Raw genomic sequence first — 12,763 nt, 5'->3', positions numbered from 1 at the left:
CCCGGACACTTTTCCAGTGCCCCAGGAAAAAATTAAGATATTAGGCATTGAATTTGGACCTGCCGATTATGGCCTCAAAAACTGGGAAGGCAGGCTGGAAGTTGCCAATACTAAGGTGGTCAGCTGGAAGAGATGGAAGTTATCTCTGAGGGAAAGGGTTGATCTGATTAAGACTTACCTGATACCGATCTTCTTATATGTCAGCCCTGTCTGCATCTTGCCAGTGTCTCTCTATGCTAGGATCTATAGTGTGTTCTTCCAGATGCTGTGGGGGAACAGACTGAACCCCATCAAGAGGAATGTCACCTATCTATCCAGGAGGGAGGGTGGCTTAGGTATGGTCAACCCCGTTCTTTTCTTTTCACTGCTATTTCTCAAGTTTAATATTGGTAGTATGCTTGCAGTGAAACCTCCTGGATGGGCAGGCATGTTTAGATCTTGGTTTAGGCCTTTTCTGCGACTTTGGGAAGAAGGTGGCCAAGTGAAGAATCTCAGGGGTCATCGTGGTCAGCTCCCAGCCTATGTCGCTCCGTGTCTGAAGTTGCTGCGGCAGTGGCGACTGTCGGCTGAAGATCTCAGATCCGCTCCGAGGAAAGTCCTTATGAGCCGAGTCTTGAGTGAAGTCTTTCATGACCCACTGGCCTTAAGGGATTGCCCAGGCCCAATTTTGAGGGAAGGGTTAAGATTGATTAATTTGGCTAGAGTCCCCCTTAAATTCAGGGATGTGGCCTGGTTGTGCTTCCACGGGAGGCTCTATGTTCGGGGCAATTTGAAATTCCGCAGTGGGATGGATCGTGGTTGTCCTCGGGAGGAATGTGCAGGTGAGGAGGAGACTATGGACCATTTTCTGCTTCGTTGCCCTTTTAACATAGAGGTATACAAACAGGTTGGGCGGGCCCTCGGTGTTCCTTTCCTCTCCAGGCTGGGTTATGCTGAGTGGGTGTACGGAGCATTCAATACTGGTGGGGGCTTTTGTTTGGATACACTTTTTTTAGTTAGTTTAGTAGTCCGTTATTACACATGGAACGCACGGTTTCAGGTCACCCTTCGGCGTAAAATCCTTCCTGTTCAGGTGGTGGTGTGTGACATTCTGCATGAGGTGGGGAAGATTCGGGCGCTTGAGAGAGACAAGTGGGGTCAGAGGGCTTGGCTGAAGGTGTGGAGGGGTTTCAAGCCTGCCTGACTGCCAGGAGTCTCTTTCCCGGGTGTGGCTTTCTGTCTCTTATCACCCTAGATTTTTTCTTAATGCTCAGTTTTTGATAAATGGCTGCATACATAGGTGATGGGTTGTGCCTCTTAGGCCCTCTCTGCTGCTTTATGTAAATAGTTTTCTAAGAATGTTGGAAGTGGATTATGTATATATTGTATATATTCTGCACATGGATGTGAATTCCTTTGTTTTTTTTTTTGTTGGAATATTGTACTATAGTTCTGTTTTTTACTTTTGTATAAAATATGTTGCTTGATTCTTTTCAATAAAAGATCAATAGTGCCCCATCATTAGTGTCAGTGTGAGGAATAGTGCCCCATCATTAGTGTCAGTGTGAGGAATAGTGCCCCATCATTAGTGTCAGTGTGAGGAATAGTGCCTCATCATTGGTGTCAGTGTGAGGAATAGTGCCCCATCATTAGTGTCAGTGTGAGGAATAGTGCCCCATCATTGGTGTCAGTGTGCTGACTGGTGCTGCTCATAGAGTTGCTACTTTTTCTTCAAGCCAAACCTGAACACTTTAGTGGCGCACGGCTCATTTTTTTTTGTTTTTGTATACACTATAGCAGGGGTCTCCAAACTTTCTAAACAAAGAGCCAGTTTACTGTCCTTCATACTTTAGGAGGGCTGGACTGTGGCCAGTGGGAGCAGAAAATTATCTGGTGTCAGTGGGAGTAAACAATGCCCCATCATTGGTATTAGTGGGAGGAATAGTGCCCCCTCATTGGTATCAACTGGAGGAATAGTGCCCCATCATTGGTATTAATGGGAGGAATAGTGCCCCATCATTGATATCAATGGGCCGAAAAGTGCCCTTTTATTGGTCTCAATGGGAGGAATTGTGCCCCATCATTGGTGTCAGTGTGAGGAATAGTGCCTCATCATTGTTGTCAGTGTGAGGAATAGTACCCCATCATTAGTGTCAGTGTGAGGAATAGTGCCCCATCATTGGTATCAGTGTGAGGAATAGTACCCCATCATTAGTGTCAGAGTGAGGAATAGTGCCCCATCAGTGGTGTCAGCGTTAGGAATAGTGCCCCATCATTAGTGTCAGTGTGAGGAATAGTGCCCCATCATTAGTGTCAGTGTGAGGAATAGTGCCCCATCATTAGTGTCAGTGTGAGGAATAGTGCCCCATCATTAGTGTCAGTGTGAGGAATAGTGCTTCATCATTGGTGTCAGTGTGAGGAATAGTGCCCCATCATTAGTGTCAGTGTGAGGAATAGTGCCCCATCATTGGTGTCAGTGTGAGGAATAGTACCCCATCATTAGTGTCAGTGTGAGGAATAGTGCCCTATCATTAGTGTCAGTTGAGGAATAGTGCCTCATCATTGGTGTTAGTGTGAGGAATAGTGCTCCATCATTAGTGTCAGGGTGAGGAATAGTGCCTCATCATTGGTGTCAGTGTGAGGAATAGTGCCCCATCATTAGTGTCAGTGTGAGGAATAGTGCCCCATCATTAGTGTCAGTGTGAGGAATAGTGCCCCATCATTGGTGTCAGTGTGAGGAATAGTGCCCCATCATTAGTGTCAGTGTGAGGAATAGTGCCTCATCATTGGTGTCAGTGTGAGGAATAGTGCCCCATCATTAGTGTCAGTGTGAGGAATAGTGCCTCATCATTGGTGTCAGTGTGAGGAATAGTGCCTCATCATTGGTGTCAGTGTGAGGAATAGTGCCCCATCATGAGTGTCAGTGTGAGGAATAGTGCCCCATCATTGGTGTCAGTGTGAGGAATAGTACCCCATCATTAGTGTCAGTGTGAGGAATAGTGCCCCATCATTAGTGTCAGTTGAGGAATGGTGCCTCATCATTGGTGTCAGTGTGAGGAATAGTGCTCCATCATTAATGTCAGTGTGAGGAATAGTGCCTCGTCATTGGTGTCAGTGTGAGGAATAGTGCCCCATCATTAGTGTCAGTGTGAGGAATAGTGCCCCATCATTGGTGTCAGTGTGAGGAATAGTGCCCCATCATTAGTGTCAGTGTGAGGAATAGTGCCCCATCATTGGTGTCAGTGTGAGGAATAGTGCCCCATCATTAGTGTCAGTGTGAGGAATAGTGCCCCATCATTGGTGTCAGTGTGAGGAATAGTGCCCCATCATTAGTGTCAGTGTGAGGAATAGTGCCCCATCATTGGTGTCAGTGTGAGGAATAGTGCCCCATCATTAGTGTCAGTGTGAGGAATAGTGCCCCATCATTGGTATCAGTGTGAGGAATAGTGTCCAATCATTGCTGTCAGTGGGAGGAGTAGTTTCCCATTATTCAGCTTCGGGTGTGGCTGCAGGAAGGTTCTCTGGCTGTGTGTCTGCTCCAGGTGATTTCTGTGAGAAGGGAAGTTCGGTAAAATCTCTCCCAGCCCTGCTGGCCCCTATCTGGGGAGGCCATGCAGGCCAGCAGGGCCTCTCCTGCTGGAAGCTCTGAACCATCCCCTGGGCAGCTGGATGACATACCTGCTCCTGGACAAGCCATGGCTGGGGATCTCTCTGCCCCTGGTGAGGATGAGGATACCGAGTCCATTCGGGAGCGAGTGGTGGCCGGGATCAAGGTCCTGAATAGGGAGAGAGACCAGCTCTACAAATTGAGAGCGGAGTTGAAGCGTCTGCGAAAGCAACGTGAAGGTTTGCACAGCCGCAGCCGTGGATCTATGGATTCGGAAATCCAGTTGGCAAAGGTCCGGGTTCAACACCAGGAAACCATTGTGGCCATGATGGAAGGTAAAGAGGGGCCCTTTAAGGAAAAGTTTTGCAATGACCGGAGATTTGCAAGGATAGCAAAGATGGAGGTGGAGGAGGGGACCCCCGGTTCTGACCCCCTGACTCCCCAAGGTGAGGTAAGCAACCCGTTGCCTTCTCAGGGCTCAGGAGGCATGCTGACAGTGATCCAGGCAGTGGAGTCTCCATTACGGGCGGATCAGCTGGTGTTTGGTGAGGAGAACTTTCCTGATAATGTGCCTGATAAGGTAAAGCCTAGCAAGTCCCAAGTGACTGATAAAACTATTTTTGTGCCATTTAACACCTTGGCTAATGCTGATGTTTTGCCCAATGACACCCAGGCTGGTAATTTCATATCCAGCAATATTTCAGCAGCTGATGTTTCCTTGCAGGAAAAACTGCGTTTAAAAAATGACATTGCAGCAAAGGAACTACAAGAGCCAGAGCAACCAATTAACCCCCCTTTTGCTGAGTCAAAGGCTGTTTGTCCAGTCACAGCTGCTGTCTCTATACTGCAGCATCAGGCCACCTGTCGTACTACAGCAGAAACTGTGATAGTGAATACTGATTGTTCTGACATTTCTTCCAACACAGGTGTTCTGAATAATCCTACTAATGTGTGTTTAATGGACAATCCTGCTGGCTCAGTACAAGAAGTTAATAATAAGGATAATAATAATAATGTACCGGCTAAAGTTACACCAGTGTGGGGTCTTGGCCCTGATAAGCCTTCTTTTGCTCAGGTGGTACGCTCTGCTCCTGGTAATATTATTAGGCCAGGGCTGCAGCCAATGAGGAACCCTGCTTCCAGGCAGAGATTAACACCACAAACTGCCACTTTGAGCACCCCTGGTTCCGGTCTTGGGTCTCTGGCTTCTGCTGGGGGTCCAAGACGTAATGTCGTTATACTTAAATGGGAAGGTGGTGCAGTCTCTCCAGCACGGCGTGTGGTGGTGGATATGATTTTGGAGATGGGCTTTGGGGCGAATGACCTTTATGCCCTAATACACGTAGCTGGGAGCCGGGAGTACACAATCAGCTTCACCAGGCCAGAGGGTCTTGACCTGTTCTGGGAACAATATGAAGCTCGGTGCAGGTCAAGACCCGAATGGGAAGATCTGGCACCAGTTGCTGTTTCGCAGAGATCAACGGTTAAAAAAATAACCATCATTCTCACTAACGAGAGTGTTCCTGCTCGGGACTTAGAGGTCTGGTTAAGGAACTATGGTGAGGTTTTGACAACACCAAATAAAATTCTTGATGAACGTGGCATATGGACTGGGGGTTGGTCAGTAACGGTCAGGTTGGCCAGGGATGGGAATGTTGTCCGTCACCTGCCCTCCTCAGCTTTCATAGGGAGGGATAGGATGACTGTTTTTTATCCTGGTCAGCCAAAGCTATGTCACCGCTGTGGAGAAAAGGGGCATTTTAGCTCCTCCTGTTCAGCCTTAATATGTTCGGTATGTCGGGGACAGGGTCATGTGGCCAGGGACTGCACCCAGGCGATAAGGTGCAACCTGTGCCTGCGCCTTGGCCACCCCTACAGCCGATGTCCGGAGGCCTGGCACAATATGGAGAAGGAGGTAGTAGATGATCTGTTGAGGCTGGACAGGATGGAGGATGAGGCCCCTGGTGTACCATCTTCCCCTGCGGTGACTGACTCCCCTGGTCCTGTTCAGGATCCCTCCCCAGTTTCTGTGGCAAACCCTCCTGTGTCTGTAGGTATTCCTTCTGTGGCTGTCTCTGTGTCCCCCCAGCCTACTGTACCCGCTCCTCTTGTGTCAGAACCTTCCAAGTCTGTGCCCCCTGAGTCAGTCTTGCCCCATGAGTCTCCTAGGTCTGACTTAAAGGAAGGTCCCCCCCCCCACCCGGAGTGGTGGGATGTGCCAAAAAGGGTGCTGCTGCTTCTTCTGTAAAGAAGTCTTCTGCAAAGACTTTGAAGAAGAAAACAAGAGATGAAAACATCTTGGAGTCTGACCTGCAGTACCTGGAGGAGAGAAGGAAGGTTGTGAGGCGGAAGAGACAGGCGGTGAGGACGGAGCAGGAAGCCCCAGTGTCTGTCCCTAACCGTTCTAGGGCTTCTGCATGGGATATTTCCTCATCTGGAGCTTCCTCTGAACAAAATTCAGACTCAGAAATGGAGTTGGAGGAGGCCTCAAGAAAAAGAGAGGCTTCTGGTGATGAGCTGCAGAGGGGAGCTAAGAAGCAGTCCACCCAATAACCCAAATGGCGGTTCCCCCTCCGTTAAAAGTGGTGACAATAAATGTCGCCAGTATTAAGTCAGTAAGAGCTCGTTCTATGGCCTTCTTTTTGTTCAGCCAATTAGATGCTGAAATTTTATTTTTGCAAGAGACTAGGCTCACCTCCTTGGCAGATATTCATATGGCCAAGAGAGAGTGGAGGTATGGTCCATCTTACTGGTCTCTTGCGGCCGAGCCTTACGGCGGGGTGGCGGTGTTGTTTAAAACCGGCATGGTAACTGTCCGGCGGGTTATTGAGGTGGAGATTGGGAGATGTATGGTCTTAGACGTTCTTGTGGGAGGGCAGGACCTGCGCCTAATTAATATATATGGGCCGCACACAAAGTGGGACAGGAAATGCCTTTTTACAAGGATCAAGCCATTTCTTTTTACATCCCGGCAAGTGGTTTTTGGAGGTGACTTTAATACTGTGACTAGGCCCAAGGACAGGAAGGACTTCAATGACAGGCTGGGATATGATAGCGTTTTTTTAAATAGTATGGTTAGGGATGCTGGTCTTGTGGATGTGCACATTAAGCACCTTCCGGATGACACAGGGTTCACCTTTCATCGAGGTAATAGTCAGAGTAGGATAGATAGGTTTTTTTTGAAGGAGGCCTCTGCTTTCTCACCCCCAGTGGTGCAGGCAGTGGAGTTCTCTGATCACTGTATGCTTTCTGCGGTCTTGAATGCTTCAGACTTCCCTCAGAGGGGCAAAGGCATCTGGAGATTAAATTCGACTCTCCTTGAGGAAGAACATGTTAGACAATCCTTTGAGGAATTCTTTCAGGCACAGGTGACCATCCTGGACTTTTGTAGCAGCAAGGCTGAGTGGTGGGAGCTGACCAAAAAGAGGATTGCTGGATTCTTCAGGGGCCTAGCCAATAAAAAACAGTTTAATAGATACATGACCTACCAACGTTTGCGGAGGAAGCTGGATATTCTTGTCTCGAGAGGAGGAGATCCTGGGGCAATCTCTGAAGTGAAAATCCTCCTCAGGAAGTGTCAATATGACCGGCATACCTCTTTGGTTCTGGAGCAGGACTATGGGAAATACCACTCGCCTGACCCTTACCAGAACTGCAAACAGGGTGTAGCTGTTAAGATGGTCGTTGGCCTTAAGGATAGTACGGGTTCCTTGACAAAGTCCAGGTCAGGGATCCTGGAGGTCGTGAGGTCTTTTTATGCTGAACTTCTTGGGAGGAAAGAGCTTGACCGGGACAAGATGGAAAGCTTTTTGGACTCTACTCCAGGTCTAAATGGTGGAGATGTCCCTTTGATGAATTTGACAGAAGAGATCACAGTTGAAGAGGTGACGAGGGCAATTGAACAGCTTGCCATCAAGAAGTCACCTGGACCGGATGGTCTGACGGCTGAGTTTTACAAAGCCTTTAAGTCTGTTCTGGCCCCACATCTGGTAGAGGTTTTTAATAGTTGTCTTGCTGAGGGGGTGCTTCCCCCTTCCATGAGACACTCAGCTGTGATTCTTCTTTCAAAAGGTAAAGATCCTTCGATGATTGAGAATTGGCGCCCCATCAGCCTTCTAAATGTCGATAGAAAGGTGCTGGCGAAGGTACTTTTCTGGCGCCTATCGGCAGTAGCAGAGTCTTTGCTTTCTCGCCATCAGCACTGTTCGATCCAGGGTAGGAGCACCTTCACAGCAGTTTTAGCTGTCCGGGAGGCCTTGGAGCAGTGCAGGGCTGCAGGCTGGGGAAAGTATCTACTGGCATTGGATCAGGCAAAGGCTTTCGATCGTGTCAATCATGAGTACCTGTGGTTGCTCTTTAGTAAGTACGGTCTGCCGGGTGGTTTTGTCGATTGGTTAAAAGTTTTGTATAAGGGGGCAGAAAGCTTCCCTCTTGTTAATGGTTGGGTTGGACAGTCCTTTGAGGTTGGCTCTGGGGTGCGCCAGGGTTGTCCCCTGAGTCCCCTGCTCTATGTGTTTGCAATCGACCCCTTCATCAGGAAACTAGAGAGCAGCATGTTGTGTGGGGTACCAGTGGGAATCCCGGGTGAGCCGCCTTTGAGGGTTGTTGCCTATGCGGATGATGTGTCAGTGATTGTCACTGGGACAGATGAAGCGGAGGAGGTGGTCTCTCTGACATCACGGTACTCTGAAGCATCAGGCTCCAAGATCAATCAGGAAAAGAGTGAAGTTTTTTGGATGGGAAAGGAAGGTGAGGGGTTTGATCTCCCGGACACCTTTCCAGTGCCCCAGGAAAAAATTAAGATATTAGGCATTGAATTTGGACCTGGCGATTATGGCCTCAAAAACTGGGAAGGCAGGCTGGAAGTTGCCAATACTAGAGTGGTCAGCTGGAAGAGATGGAAGTTATCTCTGAGGGAAAGGGTTGATCTGATTAAGACTTACCTGATACCGATCTTCTTGTATGTCAGCCCTGTCTGCATCTTGCCAGTGTCTCTCTATGCTAGGATCTATAGTGTGTTCTTCCAGATGCTGTGGGGGAACAGACTGAACCCCATCAAGAGGAATGTCACCTATCTATCCAGGAGGGAGGGTGGCTTAGGTATGGTCAACCCCGTTCTTTTCTTTTCGCTGCTATTTCTCAAGTTTAACATTGGTAGTATGCTTGCAGTGGAACCTCCTGGATGGGCAGGCATGTTTAGATCTTGGTTTAGGCCTTTTCTGCGACTTTGGGAAGAAGGTGGCCAAGTGAAGAATCTCAGGGGTCATCGTGGTCAGCTTCCAGCCTATGTCGCTCCGTGTCTGAAGTTGCTGCGGCAGTGGCGACTGTCGGCTGAAGATCTCAGATCCGCTCCGAGGAAAGTCCTTATGAGACGAGTCTTGAGCGAAGTCTTTCATGACCCACTGGCCTTAAGGGATTGCCCAGGCCCAATTTTGAGGGAAGGGTTAAGATTGATTAATTTGGCTAGAGTCCCCCTTAAATTCAGGGATCTGGCCTGGTTGTGCTTCCACGGGAGGCTCCATGTTCGGGGCAATTTGAATTTCCGCAGTGGGGTGGATCGTGGTTGTCCTCGGGAGGAATGTACAGGTGAGGAGGAGACTATGGACCATTTTCTGCTTCGTTGCCCTTTTAACATAGAGGTATACAAACAGGTGGGGCGGGCCCTCGGTGTTCCTTTCCTCTCCAGGCTGGGTTATGCTGAGTGGGTGTACGGAGCATTCAACACTGGTGGGGGCTTTTGTTTGGATACACTTTTTTTAGTTAGTTTAGTAGTCCGTTATTACACATGGAACGCACGGTGTCAGGTCACCCTTCGGCGTAAAATCCTTCCTGTTCAGGTGGTGGTGTGTGACATTCTGCATGAGGTGGGGAAGATTCGAGCGCTTGAGAGAGACAAGTGGGGTCAGAGGGATTGGCTGAAGGCGTGGAGGGGTTTCAAGCCTCCCTGACTGCCAGGAGTCTCTTTCCCGGGTGTGGCTTTCTGTCTCTTATCACCCTAGATTTTTTCTTAATGCTTAGTTTTTGATAAATGGCTGCATACATAGGTGATGGGTTGTGCCTCTTAGGCCCTCTCTGTTGCTTTATGTAAATAGTTTTCTAAAAATGTTGGAAGTGGATTATGTATATATTGTATATATTCTGCACATGGATGTGTATTCCTTTGTTTTCGGTTGGAATATTGTACTATAGTTATGTTATTTTACTTTTGTATAAAATATGTTGCTTGATCCTTTTCAATAAAAGATCAATAGTGCCCCATCATTGGTGTCAGTGTGAGGAATAGTGCCCCATCATTAGTGTCAGTGTGAGGAATAGTGCCCCATCATTGGTGTCAGTGTGAGGAATAGTGCCCCATCATTAGTGTCAGTGTGAGGAATAGTGCCCCATCATTGGTGTCAGTGTGAGGAATAGTGCCCCATCATTAGTGTCAGTGTGAGGAATAGTGCCCCATCATTGGTGTCAGTGTGAGGAATAGTGCCCCATCATTGGTGTCAGTGTGAGGAATAGTGCCCCATCATTAGTGTCAGTGTGAGGAATAGTGCCCCATCATTGGTGTCAGTGTGAGGAATAGTGCCCCATCATTAGTGTCAGTGTGAGGAATAGTGCCCCATCATTAGTGTCAGTGTGAGGAATAGTGCCTCATCATTGGTGTCAGTGTGAGGAATAGTGCCCCATCATTAGTGTCAGTGTGAGGAATAGTGCCCCATCATTAGTGTCAGTGTGAGGAATAGTGCCCCATCATTAGTGTCAGTGTGAGGAATAGTGCCCCATCATTAGTGTCAGTGTGAGGAATAGTGCCCCATCATTAGTGTCAGTGTGAGGAATAGTGACTCATCATTGGTGTCAGTGTGAGGAATAGTGCCCCATCATTAGTGTCAGTGTGAGGAATAATGCCCCATCATTGGTGTCAGTGTGAGGAATAGTGCCTCATCATTGGTGTCAGTGTGAGGAATAGTGCCCCAACATTGATGCCAGTGATAGGAATAGTGTTCCATCATTGCTATCAGCGGGAGAAATACAGTGTATATATATATATATATATATATATATATATATACATACACTCACCGGCCACCTTCTTAGGTACACCTTGCTGGTACTGGGCTGGACCCCTTTTTGCCTTCAGAATTGCCTTAATTCTTGGTTTCAGAGATTCAACAAGGTGTTGGAAACATTCCTCAGAGATTTTGGACCATATTGATATGATAGCATCACGCAGTTGCTGCAGATTTGTCGGCTGCACATCCGTGATACGAACCACATCCCAAAGGTGCTCTATTGGGTTACAGTGAACTCATTGTCATGTTCAAGAAACCAGTGGTGAGCTGATTTGAGCTTTGTGACATGGTGAATTATCCTGCTGGAAGGAGCCATCAGAAGATGGATACACTGTAGTCATAAAGGGATGGACATGGTCAGCAACAATACTCAGGTAGGCTGCGGTGTTTGCAGTAAATGATCCTCAATTGGTACTAAGGGGCCCAAAGAGTGCAAGAAAATATCCCCCGCACTATTACACCACCAGCCTGAACCATTGATACAAGGCAAACAACGCTTTCATGTTGTTTACTCCAAATTTTGACCGTACAATCTGAATGTCGCTGCTGAAATCGAGACTCATCAGACCAGACATTATTTTTCCAATCTTCTATTGTCAAATTTTGGTGAGTCTGTGTGAATTGTAGACTCAGTTTTCTGTTCCTAGCAGACAGAAGTGGCACCCGGTATGGTCTTCTGCTGCTGTATCCCATCAGCTTCAAGGTTCAATGTGTTGTGCGTTCAGAGATGGTATTCTGCATACCTTGGTTTTAACAAGTGGTTATTTGAGTTACTGTTGCCTTTCTATCATCTGGAACCAGTCTGCCCATTCTCCTCTGACCTCAACAAGGCATTTTTCCCTGACAGAAGGGCTGGGACAAGGGGTGGGCAGGAGGGTTAGTTGACCTGGGTGCAATGGTTTATTGCAGGGATGGGGGGACGCCTTGACCCTAACCCTAAGGGAAGGGGGGTGCAGTTTGGCATCCTTAACCTGGGCGCTGGATGACCTTGTCCCGGCACTGATGTCAACACATGACAAAACACTTGCCCAAATTTTTTAAAAAATGCACGCAAAAAGACAATAATTCAGCCAAAGCAATTACAGTATAATTTCTGCTATTATCAAATTATGCATATCTGGGCATATTTGTATATGAGTGAGCCTGAGAATAGGGATGGGATGGGCAGCAGAGGACCTGTCTATAGTCATGCGTATGTCACATGCCCAGCAGGTACCCATACTGAGAAGGAGGTCTGTGTTCAGCAGGCACCCTCTCTCTCTAGGCTTCCACTGGAGGGAGGAGAGGAAAGAATCCTCCATCCAGCAGCTATCAAGGCCCCTCTGCTCTCTCTGACAGGAGTGATGCTGCTGTCACTTCTGTCAATTAGAGGGCAGATGGAGAATTGAGCCTGGAGATCCTGTAGCCTAAGGAAAATCGAGCATCTCTGGTAAATATGACCCACAAATGGAACAGTGCTAAGCAATAGTTAGTATTTACTATTTGATAGTACTAGATTTGGGATTTACATATCTGATTAGAGATTCCATGATGACAAAAGGACCAGGTGTCAGAGATCAGGAAGACTTTAGACTCTGTAGGTGCAGCAATACAAAATGCACATTAAATAACGAGTAATGATACAGATTGCTATGTAGCAGTCTCATATTTCTCGGTTCTGTTTATGGTGACCTACCTTCAGTTTGGACAGGTGACATTTCCGTTGTGTCGGGGGAGTTGAAGATTGTGTCATTCTAAAATTTTAGTTTGTTTCCAAAATATATTTTCTGCAAGAAAACAAATGACAGTAAGAGGTGATAAAAAAAAACAATCAACTGTATTGCGAGCCTGCCTGTCAAAGTATTGCATACACCCTTCCAGGGCCGATGAAAGGATTTTTGTCTACTTAGGCCAAGGTGCATTTTGCCGTCCTCCCACCACCCCCTCCACAATGGCAGGCCTGAAGCCATTTTTTTAATTTTACATTTTTTTTTACATGTTTTACGCCTGAAGATTGCCTAAAGCCCCCAAAATATTATTATTATTTTTTGAAAGCAGACACCTTACAAAATAAAATGTTTTTAACTCAAATGTTTTTATGTTACATGACATTAGCGCAACCGTTTATGAAAGGCAACAT

At 47.3% G+C, this 12,763-nt stretch overlaps 1 protein-coding gene across 1 annotated transcript in view; it reads right to left on the bottom strand.

The window, feature by feature from the left end:
• Positions 1 to 12,410, bottom strand: part of LOC309553268 (solute carrier organic anion transporter family member 1A2-like) — a 67,154-nt gene extending 54,744 nt beyond the window's left edge. Inside the window, exon 1 of the mRNA XM_082254269.1 lies at positions 12,320 to 12,410. Coding sequence (XP_082110395.1) covers positions 12,320 to 12,376 — 57 coding nt within the window. The 5' untranslated portion in view covers positions 12,377 to 12,410. The remainder of the gene's footprint in view (positions 1 to 12,319) is intronic.
• Positions 12,411 to 12,763: the final 353 nt, after the last annotated feature.

This window comes from Pelophylax lessonae (assembly GCF_965119305.1).
Source record: "Pelophylax lessonae genome assembly, chromosome: 4".
Classification (NCBI taxonomy): Eukaryota; Metazoa; Chordata; class Amphibia; order Anura; family Ranidae; genus Pelophylax; species Pelophylax lessonae.
Note: the sequence above shows the minus strand (reverse complement) of the source record. Positions and strands in the feature narration are given on the sequence as shown.